The sequence below is a fragment of the Manis pentadactyla genome, chromosome 8 (assembly GCF_030020395.1).
Source record: "Manis pentadactyla isolate mManPen7 chromosome 8, mManPen7.hap1, whole genome shotgun sequence".
Classification (NCBI taxonomy): Eukaryota; Metazoa; Chordata; class Mammalia; order Pholidota; family Manidae; genus Manis; species Manis pentadactyla.
Genome location: NC_080026.1, coordinates 135,665,623 through 135,682,280, shown reverse-complemented (window position 1 = coordinate 135,682,280; position 16,658 = coordinate 135,665,623). Strand labels below are relative to the sequence as shown.

The 16,658-nt window shown below is 46.5% G+C and overlaps 1 protein-coding gene across 5 annotated transcripts in view; it reads right to left on the bottom strand.

The window, feature by feature from the left end:
• DOCK1 (dedicator of cytokinesis 1) overlaps nucleotides 1–16,658 on the bottom strand; it is a 480,397-nt gene that overhangs the window by 395,930 nt on the left and 67,809 nt on the right. For all 5 annotated transcript variants that reach the window (XM_057506476.1, XM_036899031.2, XM_057506478.1 and 2 more), the window contains exons 5-10: nucleotides 13,292–13,388; nucleotides 10,861–11,009; nucleotides 7,728–7,863; nucleotides 6,367–6,524; nucleotides 5,126–5,207; nucleotides 4,581–4,716 (exon numbers count right to left, since the gene is read on the bottom strand). In XM_057506476.1, the coding sequence (XP_057362459.1) occupies nucleotides 4,581–4,716; nucleotides 5,126–5,207; nucleotides 6,367–6,524; nucleotides 7,728–7,863; nucleotides 10,861–11,009; nucleotides 13,292–13,388 (758 nt within the window). The remainder of the gene's footprint in view (nucleotides 1–4,580; nucleotides 4,717–5,125; nucleotides 5,208–6,366; nucleotides 6,525–7,727; nucleotides 7,864–10,860; nucleotides 11,010–13,291; nucleotides 13,389–16,658) is intronic.

Sequence of the window (16,658 nt, the reverse complement as noted above, 5' to 3'; positions counted from 1 at the left end):
GGCGCCCATGGAGCCCTCAAGGTGTGTCCTGAGGGAGAAGAGCCCCACACACTTGGCTACGATAGTGCTACCCATACAGCAAAGAGCCGACGAATGCATTCGGAGATCAGGCCAAAGAATGGCTAATACACAGCCGTGTCAACTTGCAGTTGTGCCAGAGCTGGATGGCCTGGACTCCAGCCTCCACCTGCCAGAGGATTCTCCCAGCGTCAGGCAAGGGGAGCCTGAACCCAGGACCTCCCACAGCCCAGCCCACACGGGCGGCCCTCCTACATGGCCGCAAAGCTCCCTCCCCCAGCATGGACTTACCCCACCCGCGGACAGTGGTCAGCCTCCTGACTAGCTCTCCCGTCCGAGCCCCAGGCTGCCACAGCAGGGGCCCAGCAACTCTTTGCAGAAATGCAGCAAGTGAGCAAGAAGGGCAGCCTCGGTTTGAGCACCAGCAAGCCAAAAGCAGCCTTGGTCCCCCCACTCCCTGGAAGTGACAGCCCCTGCAGGCCTGCGTCCCAAGCCCCAGAGGAGAAACCGTGCGCATCCAATACTTTGCCAAGGACTTTCCCCCACCGCCGCTCGGCACAGGGGCCCTGCCGAGCTAGTGCTCCCTGTGGTTGGAACTTTGGGGCTCGAAAGGCCCCTGCCACCAAAGGGGGAAAGGAAGGACTGGGGAGAATCACCCCCAAACTGACAGCCTAGGGTCCCGATGTTCAGCACAAGGGTCGATCTTAAGAAAGCCAGGACCGCGGCTATGTGCAGTCACCGTGCTTGGGGGGCGAGGGGGGCATGAGAGGCCCAGCCAACAGGTGACATGGCAGGATGCCGGGATGCAGGCAGGAGAGGCAAGGTGGACAGTGGTGTCAGAGCATCAGGGACAGCCAAGGTGGGAAAGAGGAGGGCGGAAGATGATAGACATGCTGCAAGGGAGAGCTGCGTGCGCTCGGGATGGTGCCTCAGTACCACTTGCTCAGGGCACCAGGGCACGCAGCATCGAGGTGGCCAAGGCACACACCCCAACCCAGCAATCCCACTTCGGCGGGGCTCACCCCTCCCAAACAGCCAGAGGGCACAGAGTCCAAGTGCACAGACAGCCACTGCACAGCTGCTATACCACCAAGCAGGAAATACCCTCAAAGCCCAAATATAAAGAGTTGCTGAATTAAGGAGCAGCTGTAAATTGTAGCCACTGAAAATCCCAATTTTTGGATAATATTTCATAAAATGAAATGTTTCTAATGCAATGTTACTTTTAAAAAAGATGAAAAAAATACAAAATATGCAATGTGAATAATATTTAATACTGAACCATACACTTAAAAATGTTTTAGATGGTAAAAAAAAAAAAATAGACCGAGACCAAAAAAGTAAATAAACAAGCCCAAAATAAAAAGGACACAGTATTTATCTGATCTTGTTTTAAAAAATCATGAACCACACACACAGAGGGAAAAAATTTGAAATACATCAGATTATCATGAGGTATAATCCCCACTACATAGAATTAGAAATGACTTATGTTTTAATCATACTTTTCTTTGTTTTTCATAATTTATACAATTTTATATCAATTTTACACATAATTTTTTCAATACAAGGAGAGCTGTAGGCTTAAAGGCCCAGGAACATTTAGCTCATGTGGGCTCTTTTGACACAAACATGCACAAGTTATTCTGGATAAAGCCTTAAAATTAAATACATATGTGTTACTTGGACTTGTATAGGAATGAGCAGAATATGATTACCCAAAAGTTTATCAGCTTTCAAGACGGAGAAGTGTCCCTTCTTCACCAGAACGAGAGCCGCAGGCAGGAGGCTGTCCTGGGTGGGCAGATGCGTGCCCTCTTTAGGGCTGCCCCCTGGGTGGGCTGCGTGTCCCTACGAACAAGGGAGGCCAGGTGACCTGACCGCAGAGTCCGCCAGGCGCCACGCTGCCCACAGATGCTCCCAGGCAATGCTGACTAAAGCAGAGGCTCTGATTCAGCTGGGCGGTGTGGGGCGTGGCCTGGAATACATGTTTCAATGGGTCACCAGCCTGTTCTCATACACAGTTAGGGTTGAGAACGGCTGCATTAAAATATTGACCTTTTGTGCCAAAGTTTACACATCTAGGTCACATGATGCAAGGCCTTCCCGCCTGTCTGAGAGAGAGGTCAGGAGGAAGTTGGAAGATGTATCAGCAGAATGCTCGGGTCCCTGCTTGTTATTTGCAGAAACACACCAGCTAACCAGCCCGGGAATTCTGGCCCCACTGGAACGACACGGAAGCTGAGCAAGCTGGCGCCGCCCCACCCTTCACCCTACTCGAAGCTCGGTGCTCAGCACCAGAGGTGACAGGGCATCACGACGCAGGGACAGGAGACATGCAAACCACCTGGCAACAGGTACACAGGACGGGGCAGGACACAGCTCACACCTAAAACCCCACTTCAACAGCAACAGGTCTGCAGTCTTGCAACAAAGGAAAAAAATGCCTCCCAGGTATCTCCGAAGCACCTCCCAAAGGTTCTTTACAACTGTGTAACAGGGGAAGGGCCCTGCCCAGGCCGAGTGGAGCAGTGGGGAGCCGCCACCCCCCAGAGAATTCACAGGGCAGCAGGCAGCCCGGAAGTCAAGGCGGGAACGTGGACTGGGCGTATTTCAGCAGCCCCGAGGCCCAGAGCCCAGTGGGTACCAGGGTCACAAGACAGAAAAGCCAAGGATGAGGTACCATGAGGTATAATCCCCACTACACAGAATTAGAAATGACTGCCTGCCCCGCCTCTGCCGTCAGATCACCTGGCCTCCCTTGTTCGTAGGGACACGCAGCCCACCCAGGGGCGGCCCTAACTCCAGACCCCCTGGGTAAGGAGTGACTTTCAACCTCTCCCCTCCGCCTCCCTAAGCCTTCCTGGAGCATCAAAGATCAACCTATGGAAGCTCAGAAAAGTCCCATCTTAATGAAAGGAGGGCAAAACTGCTAGCCTCTGGTCTCGACGTCATCACTGTTCTAAGAAATCTGACAACACATTTGTAGGAACCTGTCAGTCAGCAATCCAATCACCCAAAAAATACAGCACCGGGGGGAAAGAGGCCTAACTTACACGCACTGTCAGATCTCTCTGGTCGCTTAAGGGAAGCCTGACACACCTGAGACAAAAATACAATATTCCCTTACAAGGACCACAGAGGTGAGAAAGAGAAAAAAAGAATTCTGAAAAACTGTATGTATTTCAACTATAAAAAGGGATTGCACATAAAAGATACAACAGGTTCTGAAAAATAGAGGTGCAATTTTAAAGTATGTATTCAAGTCACAAAGGATGAAAACGTGAAAGGATTTCCCAAGCCCGTGGTCACAAGGACCTCAGAAAGGCAACCTCAGCCTCAAAATGTGACTCGCAAACAGAAAATTCAGTGGAATACCCCCTCGTGCAGCCCTGCTGATAAATGGAAGTAAATTGAGTTAATGTGCTTCTTTCTCATAATGCCTACATTGTTGTTGTTATTAAATTTTTATGAAGTAACAAATCATTTATTTAAATTATTTGATCCATTTCTCAAAAAAAATCCAGGCAGAGCACAACGGATTTTTAACAGCAGGGAAACCTCTGTAGGATTCTAGAATGGTGTATACATGTCACTGTGCATTTGTCCAAACCCACAGGGTGCACTCCAAGGAGCTGGGATCTAAACTACGGACTTGGGAGGGAATGTCGTGTTAACGTAGGTCCACTAGCTGAAACAAATGCTCCTCTCACGCTGATGTGGATAGCAGGGGAGGCTGTGCATGTGTGGGGACGGGGGTGGGGGGCACATGAGAAACCCATGAAATTTCTGTAGTCTGCTCCATTTTGTTAAGGACTTAAAACTGTTCTACAAATGAAGTCTACTTAAAAGGGGTTAAAAACAAAACAAAACAAAACCAACAGAGCCCTGGGTTTCCTGGTAGCCTGGAAACCAGCTACGTGTCAAAAGGAAGAACCTTCCCCACATACAGAGTCACGCAAACCCCAAGGACCACAAGCGGCCATAACTAAGCGGGGGTCCGCCACAGCCACCCCACCATGGGACAAACGCACTCCCCAAACCGTGAAGACTGAGTGACGCTGAAAGAGGTGGACTGATGAGGACTCACCTCCCCCTCCCCTGTGCTGTCACCAGAATCACAGAGCTCGCACATGGAGGATAAAAGCACCTGTTTTAAAATGCCTGTGTCCTCCCCAGGCCTGTGCTCCTCCCACCTCTTCATCACTTTTGACGGCAGGGTGCAGATTCACTCCCCAGTCAGTCAATCACCAAGTCCAGAAACCCCCAAAACCTCCCTTGATTGGCTTCCCTCCAGGCTGAGAATGTGGGTCAGGGTCTCCCCCAGGAGATGTGACCCACTTTAAAACCAAATACATGATTGACATCTGAAACTTGTGGACCAAAGCTTCCTGAACTGCACATCAACTTGAGACCACACAGAAAGAATCTAAAAGATTTTTTTCTCCCCAACAGAGAAGCTTATAAATCAAAACGGCCCACTGTCCAATAATCAGCAGCAGCTCTTATTCACGGGGAGGGTGACGACCTTGAAACTCAGGAAGAAGGAGAGACATGATTACCGGCTGCTCCGAACGGTCGCCGTAAGCCCGAGGTCAGCTTCCTGGTGCTGTTGTCCCTCAGCTCCATGCGACCCACGCGGACGATCTGACAAACAAAACTGATTTTCTCCCTCTTCAGATCTTTGCTTCCGAGGTCCTAGAAATATTAATTTCCATAAATTATTTTGGAGAACCATTACTCAATGCAGGTTCAACTGAAACGGCCAGAAGAAAGATGGATTGGGACTCTTCTCCAACCAGGTTTTAGCACTTTAGTAAGTTACTCGTATGACAAAAGAAACCAAATAAAAGAAGTCAATTAATGTTAAGTGAGCGAAAGATACAAGTTTAAGAGATGAGCTGGAGTAAATCCATGTCATGGGGATTCTAAGGGGAGCAAGAGACCCAGAAGGTGTCTGGGAAGGCAGTTTATTACTACCAAATCAACATGCACTCGAGGTATTCCAAGGACTCACGCTCTAGCGTGGTGAGAAGTCAACGGGAGGTCATTAAAAATAATCATTAGAACCGTGAATGATTCAACTGACCATCTTCGGGGCACTTACAGTAAAAACAGCTCGCAAATTATGTAATCTGTCTATGTCTTTGGGCAATCCTGAACTTGACCAACGAACCAGGTAGTTTTCACTTGAAAAAGAAAGAAAAGAAAATTAGTTTTCCAAATATAACAGCGTACTAAGTGTACAAATGCACTAACTTAGAATTAATACCACAGAGGTCCACAGTGCAGACAATCGTCAAAGTGCAAAAATACCACCAACTTCAAACAGGGCTACTCTTCCATTGACACACACCATAAGTAATTTCCCACACAAGGTCATAGTTGAGGATGGCCCGCACAAAATTCTTAAGAGGTTTTAATTTTGGATGTCTAGGGTTTTAACTGCAATGGAACTATTTGCGAATGGCATTTCCAGGTTTATTACTTTAAAAGCATACTTTTCATCTGGATTCACTAGTCTAAAATTCGCCATCTATTCACTTATAGTATAAAATAAACACAGCATACTTATTTCAGAGCCTATGACAGATCAAATATGACCTAAAAATATAAATGGAATCCCACATCAAGAGGAAATAAAGTCCTTATCAGAAATGAGAATTTGTTCCATTTTCTGTCATATACTAATTTTAAAATTTTTAAATGATAAAAATGAAGATACTGGAGTTTGAAATACACACACAGTTGAAACCATCCTTTCCCATCTGGACAAAGAGGAAGTTACACTGAGGAACAAAAGCAGGAACTAGGAAAGAGACCTCAGAAATGACTAGAACAACAGGGATGAATTTGCTGCATTTTGTTCAATAAATATTAATTGAGAGGTTTTATGTGGCAGATACTATTCTAGACACTGTATTCAACCAATCATGTTGGAGAAATAACAATAGGTCAAAAGTCCAGAAATGACTCGCAGTTAACAAAAGTTCAAAGAACTAGTATTAAGACAAGAGTGACATTTGGGGGGTCTGGAAACATAAAATCCTATGGCGGCAACATAGTAAACATTACTTTCATCTCCAGTTGCCAGGTTCTCAAAACATTACAATACTAAAACTGTACAATCAGCTATCCATGTACAAGCAAGAAAGCTAACCCCAGACAGAGCCCAAGCTAGCTGCTGTCACACTGCCCCAGAGGAACACCAGTCCAGCTGCAGGGGGACATCTGGCCAGCTGGTCACCCCAAGGGCTCTCGTTCAAGAGCGAGACTTGGTGACGGCTGTGCAGCCATTTTCCTAACACTAACCAAAGACAAAGACAGCAGCCAGGCAAGGTCACCGACCTGATGAATTTGGACTCCGCAGGATCGTAGAGAGACATGAGCACTTCGGCATCTTCTCCGATTTTACAAACCACATTCTTGAGGTTGACAAACAAGGCCAGAGAAGGGGTGGCAGCAAACTTAGCTTGTCTGTTAATATCTATGTTCTGCTTTTGAGACTGTAAGTGCAAACAAAACGCAAAGTTGACATAAGCAACTCTCTTCGCTAACCCTTGCTTTTTTATCCTCGGCAGGACAGAAAACAGCGAAGCCACTCAGAGTCACTCCCTTGTCCCCAATTTCAGTTCTCAAAACATGCATGCACCCAGCTGAAACTAATAATGCCCTGTGCAATGGTCACAATCCTTTAACAGTTTGTATTAAGCATTTTCTTTAGAAACACAAAATGATCAGTTGTCTATCAGTGAATCAGAATGGTGATTAAAACATGCAAATTGCTTGTTTAATGTCTGGTTCTCCCATTAGACTAAACCCTCCAAGGACACCTCTGTCATTCTTCATTATGTCCTCAATACCTGGCACAAGTAAAAATTTTTGCTAAATAAATGGATGACTCAATCGATTTCTGATTATCTATTATATACTGTTGGGAGCCGTGCCCAACCAGCCAGAGCAGTGAGTCATCTCTGACCAGCTGCGACCGCGCTCGAGGCCGTTCCTCCATTCCCAGAAAAGTCCTGTGTTGGGAGAGCGTGCCTGGAATCCACCTGACAGAGCTTCCTTAGGCTTTGATGTAGAATCTCGCCCCCGGAGAGACTGGAGGCTACAAGAACGGTATGAGAAGAGGCGAGAGGAGAGAGAGAGTAGAAGTAGAAGCAGAGAAAAGTTAGAGAGAGATGAGAGCTAGCTCGCTTGCTTATGCTGTAATGCTGAATAAATGAAGAGCTTGAGTGAACTATCAGTCCCAGCCTGCCTTGTGTCCTAACCCGCGCGCTGCTGGACGGCGCGATATACAAGATACAGTAAAGGCCACAGAAGACGAAAAAGATCAATGAAAGACGTGTTCCCTGCCCTCATGGAGTTTAGAGTACTACTAATACTAATACTTAATAATATTCCCCTACTCCTACCCAGAGGAAAGGCAGGTACTGTTTCCCATGAGATGAGAACGAAGTCGACATCATTAAGACCCTGCCTCCTAAGAAGTGGCACAATGCCCACACCCCCTTCAAGGGCGTCACGAGCAACATGATGACACTGGGCTCCTTCCCATTCATCACTGTGCGAAATACAGTGTGTAAATGCACCTTCTTAGGTCCTTTTTAGTGCAGATTCTGGGTTTCTTTGATGTTTTACTCATGTTGGAAATCGAGAAAACACATTCCAGAAGCCAACAGCACACTGCACAGAGATGAACTTACTTTTTCTTCTTGTAATCTTTCCTCTACTTGTTTAGAAGCTATTTCATGAGCTCTGAAGAGACTAATCGTGCTCGTTAGTTCTGGGTCCAAAATGTTCCCATCTTCATCTCTCACCACCAAGTCCAAATCAAGAATTCTAGAACAACAAGAATTCGGAACTTCATGGACACAAAACAAGAGCTTTCGGTTCTCTAACACAACTTCAGTCCTACCACCCGAGCAAAAAAAATCACAGAAAGTTGGGGTCACCCACATATATTAGGGTGACAAAACTGCTAGGTGATTTTTACAATTTTCCTTGAAGAAATAAAGGCAATTCTATAAAGAAAGAAACCAAAAGTTGTGCTCGTCCTGTGTTTTCTGGTTTTCTTTTTAAAGACAACTTAACCAGATGCCTTATACTTTACTTTTGGGGGTTTCTTCCTGCTAGTAACAAGGCTATGGAGGCAGGACTTTTTTTTTTAACCATACAACAAAGGAAACAGTCTGTTAGAAGAAATGTCTGTAACAATTGCAAGTTTCTAAGGGAAGCTGACTTGGCATAAAGGCTCCACCCAGGCAAACGAACCTCCCAGTTCTCTGAAGGTCGCACACCTGACAGCTGGGGTGGGTCTGAGAACCTGTCAAACAGGTTTAGTTTTCAGAATTATGCTGGGCCAGGGCACCATGCAGAAGGTAATCACAGAAGCCTATTTTTTCCTTTTAATATCAATTGAGCAAATTCACTGACGGTGAAGCAAGACCAACTGGGCGTGTCGACAGCATGAGGGGAAACAGGATTGTAAAGCAATAGGCAGAGGCTTTATGCTCTGCTTGAAAACAGGTTCAGTAGTTGCAGCGATGGTGGGGTGCCTCAAGAGGAACAGAAAGACATTGTTTTTAAAAAGGCCTTTAAAGCTCTCGTTAGTTTTCATTGAGACATGTTTTGTGAGGTAAAGCCCCTCCCTCCCAAATATCACTGCGCATCTCAGCTCTGAACCTGCCTCTGGGAGGAGTCAGCGCCGCTGTGGGAGGAGTCAGTGCTGCCACGGGTGGGGCCAGCGCTGGTGTGGGTGGAGCTAAGAAGACCTCCATTTGAAGGAGGACTGTCCCAAGGGGTCCTGCAGGCAAACAGAATCAGGCTCCCTGAGGAAAGGAGGCCCAGGCCATGCACCAGCCTGCTGCATACATTCTGCCATGTACTCTTCACCTCAGTCCTGCCAGGTTAGGCCCATTTCACAAAGGAGGAAACCTAAGCTCAGAGAAATCCCTGGAAGAGCCCAGAGGCTGGATTCAGAGCCAAAACCTTCTCACTGCAGACCCCACGCTCCTTCCAAAACGCCACATGGGCACTGTCCCAGGAAGTGGCCTGTCAGGGGTCTTCCTCATGCCAACCATTCTATGTGCAGTCAGTGCACAGGTGGTCTGGAATCCATGGTGAACTTCCACTATGAAGGTAAATATTAGCACAGCAAGAGACTCAACACCATTGGAGACCAATTCCAGGAAACCTTTCAGGAGAGGGGAATGAAAACCCCACTGAAATGACACGTATCATTGTATGTGTGTGTTACATACATGTATTTTTCTAGAGCAAGCACCCATGACTTTAGTCATTCTCAAATGTCTCCCAGAAACCCTCTTAAAGATGGACTTTCAACACTCTGACTTTACTTTGCATTATTTTGTTTTCTGAAGAAGGAACCACCAAGATGCACTGAGCAATGGGCTTTAGAGAAATTACGGAATAGCCTTGAGTTCCTCGGGCAAAAAGCTGTCTTAATAAGGACTACTATTTCCTATCTAAGTAGTAAATTACATTTGGAAACACTTCCTTTCTTAAGTAGGTTATTCTGTGACATAATGTACTTTGGTAGCTTCCTGCAGCTAAATTAAACAGGTGGTTTCTGAACCTAAATTCAAAACACAATACTCCATGGGAAAATAAAATCAAAGCTCCAAAAGTTTGTTTTTTTAAGCAGGTGGTCTTGAACTGGTCATCACTGCAACAGTATCTAATTTCCTATACCCAGACGTCTGTGGTAAAAAACAAAAAACAAAAACCTCCTGTACCCTGACTAATCCAAATGCTTCCTCTAAAAGCTTCTTTAGTTCACCCAGGCCTCCCTTGAGCTGAATAGCTGGAGGCAAACCTCTCCTCTTCCTGGGGTTTTCTGTCCCCATGTATAAAATGAGGGGGACGTGGTAAACCAGAAGTTCCCCAATCTGCTGTCCATCGTGGCCCAACTCTATTTTTAAAAGCTGAGATCTCCAGCCAGCATTCCAGACATCAGAAATCAGAATCTTAAGGAGTAATTAAGTCTCAGGATTCTGCATTTTGAAAGTTCTCCAAGTGATGTGATATGGGCCAGCACTGGGAAACCATATGACCAGATTCTTTTTAAGGCTTTTTGCAGTTCTGAAATTATATGAACAACCAAGTAGTTACCCTGTGGGAGAGGGCATGGCCTTATTCTGTAAACCTGGCAGAATTAGGAGGAAACAACTCCCTTCCATTAAGCCTCAGAAATGCGTGCTAATGCTATAACCTGCAGCTCTATGAGGGCGCAAGCACACCACTGCGGAAGGCACTTAAGCAGAGCCGGGCGGAGACCTGCTATAGATGGGAACTTTGCATGAGACACACTTAGACCAAAAACTTATCTGTTGTTTTACTGGAATTCAAATTTAACTGGCTGTATTTATGTTTGCCAAATCTGGCATCCCTACACTGGTAACAAGTTTTAAGGTGACCTTTGATGTCCCTTCCACCACTGAGAACTTAGGTTCCACAGAAAGAAGTCTGGTGCTTGTTATGATACCTGGACTCAAAGTCAAATACTGTGAGCAGAAAGTAAAAGTTCCTTCTCAGGGGAAATCACTGCTGGGTCCCCTCCAGAAGAGGGAAACTGACAGGCTCCCCCAGCCCCGGCTTCTGGAGAACAAGAATAGGTTTGTACAGTGACTCAGAAAACACCTGACTGCCAGGATCCAATAGAAAACACCTCATCCTTTTAAAAATGAAAATCATGCCATTATTTGACATTAGAAAATTTGTTTTAAGATAAAATATGACTGTAGTCTCCTCAAGGCTTATGGTAATATTATTATATTGGATAATTTAAGCATGAAATCATCTTTCAAATAAACAAACCTGTTTCCATAATCAATTTTAGCAGTGACCTTCTTCTTCAGTTCTTTGAGCTCATCCTGGGGCAGGGTTCCAGAAAGAATCTGCGATCGCCACTCGATGAGATCGTAGATCATGTGCTGCACACTTCGAAACATCTCCCTGTTATCTTGCTGTACAAGGGGGGGAAAACCAATGCAAAGCTTTTGGTATAAACAAAACTGTGGATGTTTTTTCTAATATGCATGTACTATGGGCTTTCCATGATGGAATTCAATTAATGTCCTATTAAAAGATGCCTTTAGCATGAAACAGGAACAGACTATACAGAATGTGGTTCCCATCAGACACTAAAAGATTAAAGGGATTCCAAAGGAATGCACAATCCTCAAGATTCCATCCATCATGTCAGAGGATGTACCACTGACTCAAGAGGTCAGGCACGGCAGGATCTGGACGGGAGCCTCAAAGCGAGCCCAGGGATGGGCAACCCCAGAAGCTCCCTCCTCAGACTCAGTCTGAGCCTAAGGCTCCTGCCTGCCAGGAATTCAGAAAACCCTGGGCCCTGGGCCCTTCTCAGCACACTGAGAAACTAAACCCCTGGGCCCGGCTGTCCGCTGAGCTACAAGAACGTCATCATGCTGGGCTCCCCTGGCGCACCACCGTCACTCAGCATGGACAGACAGGCTTCTGCAAGGGGCCAAATTGGAATGCACGAGTTCTCAGGGCATTTGTGCCAAAAGGAAAGCATAAGTAAATTCATACTTCCTGTCACTCTCTACTTAGTTCTAGGGGATTGATGGCACAAAGCAAAGCAAGGGCTCTGTGACCCCACGAGTACAAACCCAGGCCATGAGGGGTTACCCAAAGGAAGAACACAGTAGTGCTGCCCATGGAAAGAAATGTAGCAGGCACTTCATTTGATAAAACTCTAAATCGAATGGTCCCTGTAAAAACTAACACGTGGCCGTTGCTACTTTTCAGAATAACTCCTCTACTTATCTGAACATCTCATCCCACTATCTTACCTTCTGTCTAAGAACTTCTAAGACCTGGCCCACCACCTGACCCTCCTGTGACACCCTAACAGACTATTTTACATCTCAGAGGCTCCTTTTCATCATATCATCCTTATTTTAATTTCTTAAATAAAAACTAAATGGTCAAAATTAATGTTCGCTTCCCCTCTTAACTAATTTTTCTTGTCCATTTTTCTAAAGTCTTATCAAATGTCTAAAAATACTTTATATTTTGCTAATGTGTCTATAATCACAGAATGGAAAAAAAAATTCACAGAAAAATATTATGAAACCATAGGAAACTTTGGATTTGCACAAACCGGCAACATAAGCCCTTGAGGGGCAAATGCGAATTTTTAAAAAAGAAACCAAGGTCATCATTAGGAACGACTATTCCAGGGTTGCATGGCTCAACCCATGGCCACTCACACAGTAGGCACCATTCGGCTCCTGTTTGTTTTGCTGACGTATTTTTGTTCAAAAATTGCTAAGTCAAACATGAAACACCAAGTAGAAAATTGCTCAGATTTACACAAAACATTTGCAGCTAACTTTACGCTTTTCAATTTTTGAGAACACTTGGTGAACAATCACTGCAACTGCTTATTTCTGTACATTTACAGGAAACCACTGTTCCATCAAAAACAGCAAGCCTGCCGGAGAGCAGCTGTGGGGCTGGAAGAAGTTTTCTGTGCTCCCAAGAAACTGACACGCTGACATCCCTCCAGAGCCCTTGCCTGGCGCTGACGGCATTAGCATATTAGAAATCAACGCTCTGAATAGAAACACAGGCTTAACCAAAGGTAATCGTCTGCAAATAGGAACTGATCTGAGGGAGTATGAAATGCAAGATTTCAGAGCCTCTACCTCCGGCATTAATGAGGCTTCTTCTGTGACCAGGACCAGCCAATTGCACATAAAGCCAGAATGTAAACAAGTTCCCTAGCTCGGTAACAAACACGCTTACTCTCGAAGATAATGTAGTTTTTCCCAAACGATAAGGGGCAGGCGATGGCAAAAAAAAAAATCATCCTTTGCTGCATCCACAAATAAGCACCTATTACAATTTAAAAGCAGGGTTTAGTTTTCATGAGCAAAATGTAAACTTTGAGAGTCCATCAATGTGGACTGCCTGATCCCACCTGCAAAGCCCTCAAGCAACAAGGAAATGTGAGACCCACAGCCCCTTCCTCTCCAACCGCTTTATCCCAGCGAGAACACTGTACCCCCAACACAGAGCAGGTCAAAGGGCACACGGCCAAGGGTGCCCAGAATAAAGGCCCATGTTGCTTCCTTTGCCCTTTCTGGATATGACCCAGTCCCCGAAGTTCTGCTTTGAGGTTCCCAGGAAAAGGAAAAACATCTCGTTGGTACAGCACGGTCCACAAAGACCATTCTCTGTGTTTCAGCTTCAATTCGGCATCCCGTTTTCTCACCACGTAGAGCTGCCTCCAGATGGTGGACCACTCGCGGAGTGTCGTGGTGGCCTCCTGTATGAGCGGCAGGTCGCCTGGAATGACCGTTTCATGTTGCCTGGGAGGCAAAGAGAAAGGAAAGCTAAACTCAAGGCTTCATGAAGCTCTGCGAGCCACACCTCATAAATGCCAGATCTAGGCTGCAGAGTTAGATATTTAAGCAAATGGAGAGAAAATATGCAAAGAACACTGCATCCACACATATGAGTACATACATCTCTCAGAATGTCAAGAAGTAGTATTTTTGCACAGAGCTGGAGAATGTTCATACATTATCCAAGAAAAGCCGTCTACCTCCTACGTCAAGGGAAGATGAAGGAGGCAAAAAATATCCCATTAGAAGTCTCCAGAACGTCAAGGTCTGAGAAGTGTAAAGTACATTCCTAATATGTGTGCCCATCTATCGTACAGATGCCATAAATTACAACCATTCTGTGTGGCATTAAAATGCGGGTTTTGGGTAAAAGGAGTTTCACATTTCCATCATGCATAAAGCTCATTATATGATAATACACAAAGCAGTTATCCTCAGTGACATGAGTGAGGCTGCAGCTTTCAAATGTCTGTAGGTATTCTTGATCCCCAAACTCTGATTTTTCTCTTTCCCTTTTCTCGCCACCCCAAAAGGTTAACCCTTAACTCACTCTTAGCTTTTCCTATTTGTGTATCATTTTTTTCTCAAATCAACCACAGTTTTCCAGTTTCATGCTCTGAGCCAAGCACTGTGCTTGGAATGAGAACATTTGGGACTGAGTAAGAGCCTCAACTGTGGCTTGTGAAGTGAAGCCCCCAAGCCCAGGGGCCTGAGCAGATATGTTGTCGTGAACACACAGGACTCCAGCCAGCGTGGGATATCCAGGCACACCAAAGCCAGTTCCACACATACATGCTGATTTTCCCGGGACCCAGACCAGCAAAGAAGATGCTGGCTTTGGCTCGCCTTTGGGGTTCAATGCCTTAATGATGGTGGGGGCTCCCAGGGAGAACACGATCTCTGTGGAGCGCCCCGGCCACATACACCAGCTGGAGGGGCAGGGGCCAGACGTGTGTACGAGACCACCCCCCTGAGAACTGCTTTGAGGACTCACCTTTGATGGGACATCATCAGTACACATCACAGGATGGGACTGTTAAACCACCTGGCCAAGTCTGTCTCCACGTTCCCCGGTAAGGATGCTGATGAAAATGTGGCTCACTATATGCTCTGCAACACCATCCTTCTAAAGCCTCCAGGGAGAAATCTCTCCTCTCTCACAGGGTGAGCACATTCATCAGTGACCGGGCCGCCCTCACTGGACATGCCCGGAGCTCCTGCTGAGTCCCCTGGGCCCTCCCCATTGATGATCACAGGCCCAGGACTCACTCAGACCCGCTTTCACCACGCAGAGAGGGCCTCACTGCACGGGCTACGTCCTGGTCCTGGTTCTGGACCCTTCTTCCCTTTGATGGGCGTGATTGGCCCTGGCACTAACATGCCGATTGGCTCTAATGCATTTGATCTGCCGTGTCATACCACCCTTGTAAACACCCTGGTACCTGCCACGGTCAGCAATGACCAATCCCAACAATGTCAGCCGCCTCGGGCTGTTGACAGAACCCACGGGAAGAACCGTCACACAGGAGAATAAGCAGGACAAGCAGTCACTCTGCCAAAGGTATCTACCTAGTAATTATTCAACATCCAGGGACGACCAGGGCTGGAGGTCCCCATCTCAGCACTACCCACAGAGAGGGAACAGCTTGTGGTACAAGCACAGTGGCCACCTCAGAGGGGAGAGGCCACAGAGAGCCAGGGGAAGGGCAGGGGGAGCTCCGTGGGAGGAGTGGGGTCAGGGATAGGTTAGGGCAGGCAAAGGACCAGGAGGCATCAGACAGACAAGGAGCTCAGGGCCCCAGGCCGCAGGAGAGCTCGGGAGGAGGAGCACTGACGGTGAAGTCTGGGAACTAGGGGGCACGGGCAACCAAGACGGCGGGGGCAAGGGGACAAAGGAGAGCTGCGTTGCTTCTGGGGGAAAAGGCGTAGGCTCGTGCGGCCTCAGCGCAGCAGAGACACGGCAAAGACTCGGGGTGGCTGAGAGTGACGGAGGGCCAGTGTGCAGAAAGGGGTAGCCTGCCAGGGACACGGGAGAGGGAGCTCGGGGGCAAGGAGGCAGGCAGGGCAGGAGGGCAGAGTGGGCGGCGCTGGGGGAGGAAGGGCCAGGGGAGGAGAAGGAAGATGATGCCCACAGGTCCCCCGAGGGACGGAGGAGGCGGAGGGGGGTCACCTTCAAGTCTGAGGCAGGAGGTTCTTCACAAGGAGACCCCAAGGTCTCCAGGCTGGGTGGGAGCAGCAGGGAAGAGATTTAGGACCAGGAACCCAGGGTGGGGAACTGCAGGGAGCGCCAGACCACTGGCAGGGAGCCCCAAAACACTGGCAGTGACACTGTTCTAAACTGTTTACTTCCCCGGGCCATTCATTTGCTTGCAGTGGGACGTGTACACGAGACCCAGGGACAGGGACAAATGTGTCTCTGTCTGCCTGTCTGTGTCTGGGTGGGTGTGACTACAGTCATTGAGAATCAAAGTAATCTCTTGTTCCCTTTCCTGTTACATCTTGTAATTATATTGTGCATGTCTTCTTTTGTATCCCTCAAAGTGCTTTTTAAAAAAAATTAATCATACGCAGTCTAACCAGTATACTGATGCTGACACTGACAGATGTAAATGCATGAAATGCACATTTTATTCAATTATTTCCACAGTAGGGTCAAATTTCCTTTTTTTCTTCCCTTTATAACTTTGCAAACAAAACATTTTACCTGTATTAAAAAATACCGTATTACAGGTCATCACCATTTATGCCTCTAAATTATTTCCTTCACTTTAATTATGCACCATGCAACTACAGAACCCAAGCTAGTCCTTTTCATATGTTAAAAGCACAGTGCTTGGAAAGGCAATTTTGTAATCAGCCAAAGAGATGTCATTATGCAGTAATCATATGATTAGTAATTTTATAATTTACATATTTAACTGAGGGTGAAGATGCAGCAGAGACAGAAAAGGAAAGCATTTTAATGTTCCTTCTTGGAACTTCACACCTGGCTATTCATTTGCCGTTCCTGCCTAATGGGTTCCTGTTCTACAAATGTCCTTTTAATGATCTTAGGCATCAGTTTTATGACCTCTACGAAACATACATCACAATGAGACAACATGTAAATACACACATGTCCCAATTTAACAACTGTTGCTCCTTTCTAAACTCCTGCAAAGTCTTCCAGAAAAATGGATACAGAACTGGAAGCCTGTGCCCAATGAGGAAACTCACAAAGGAAGCACGGAGCGT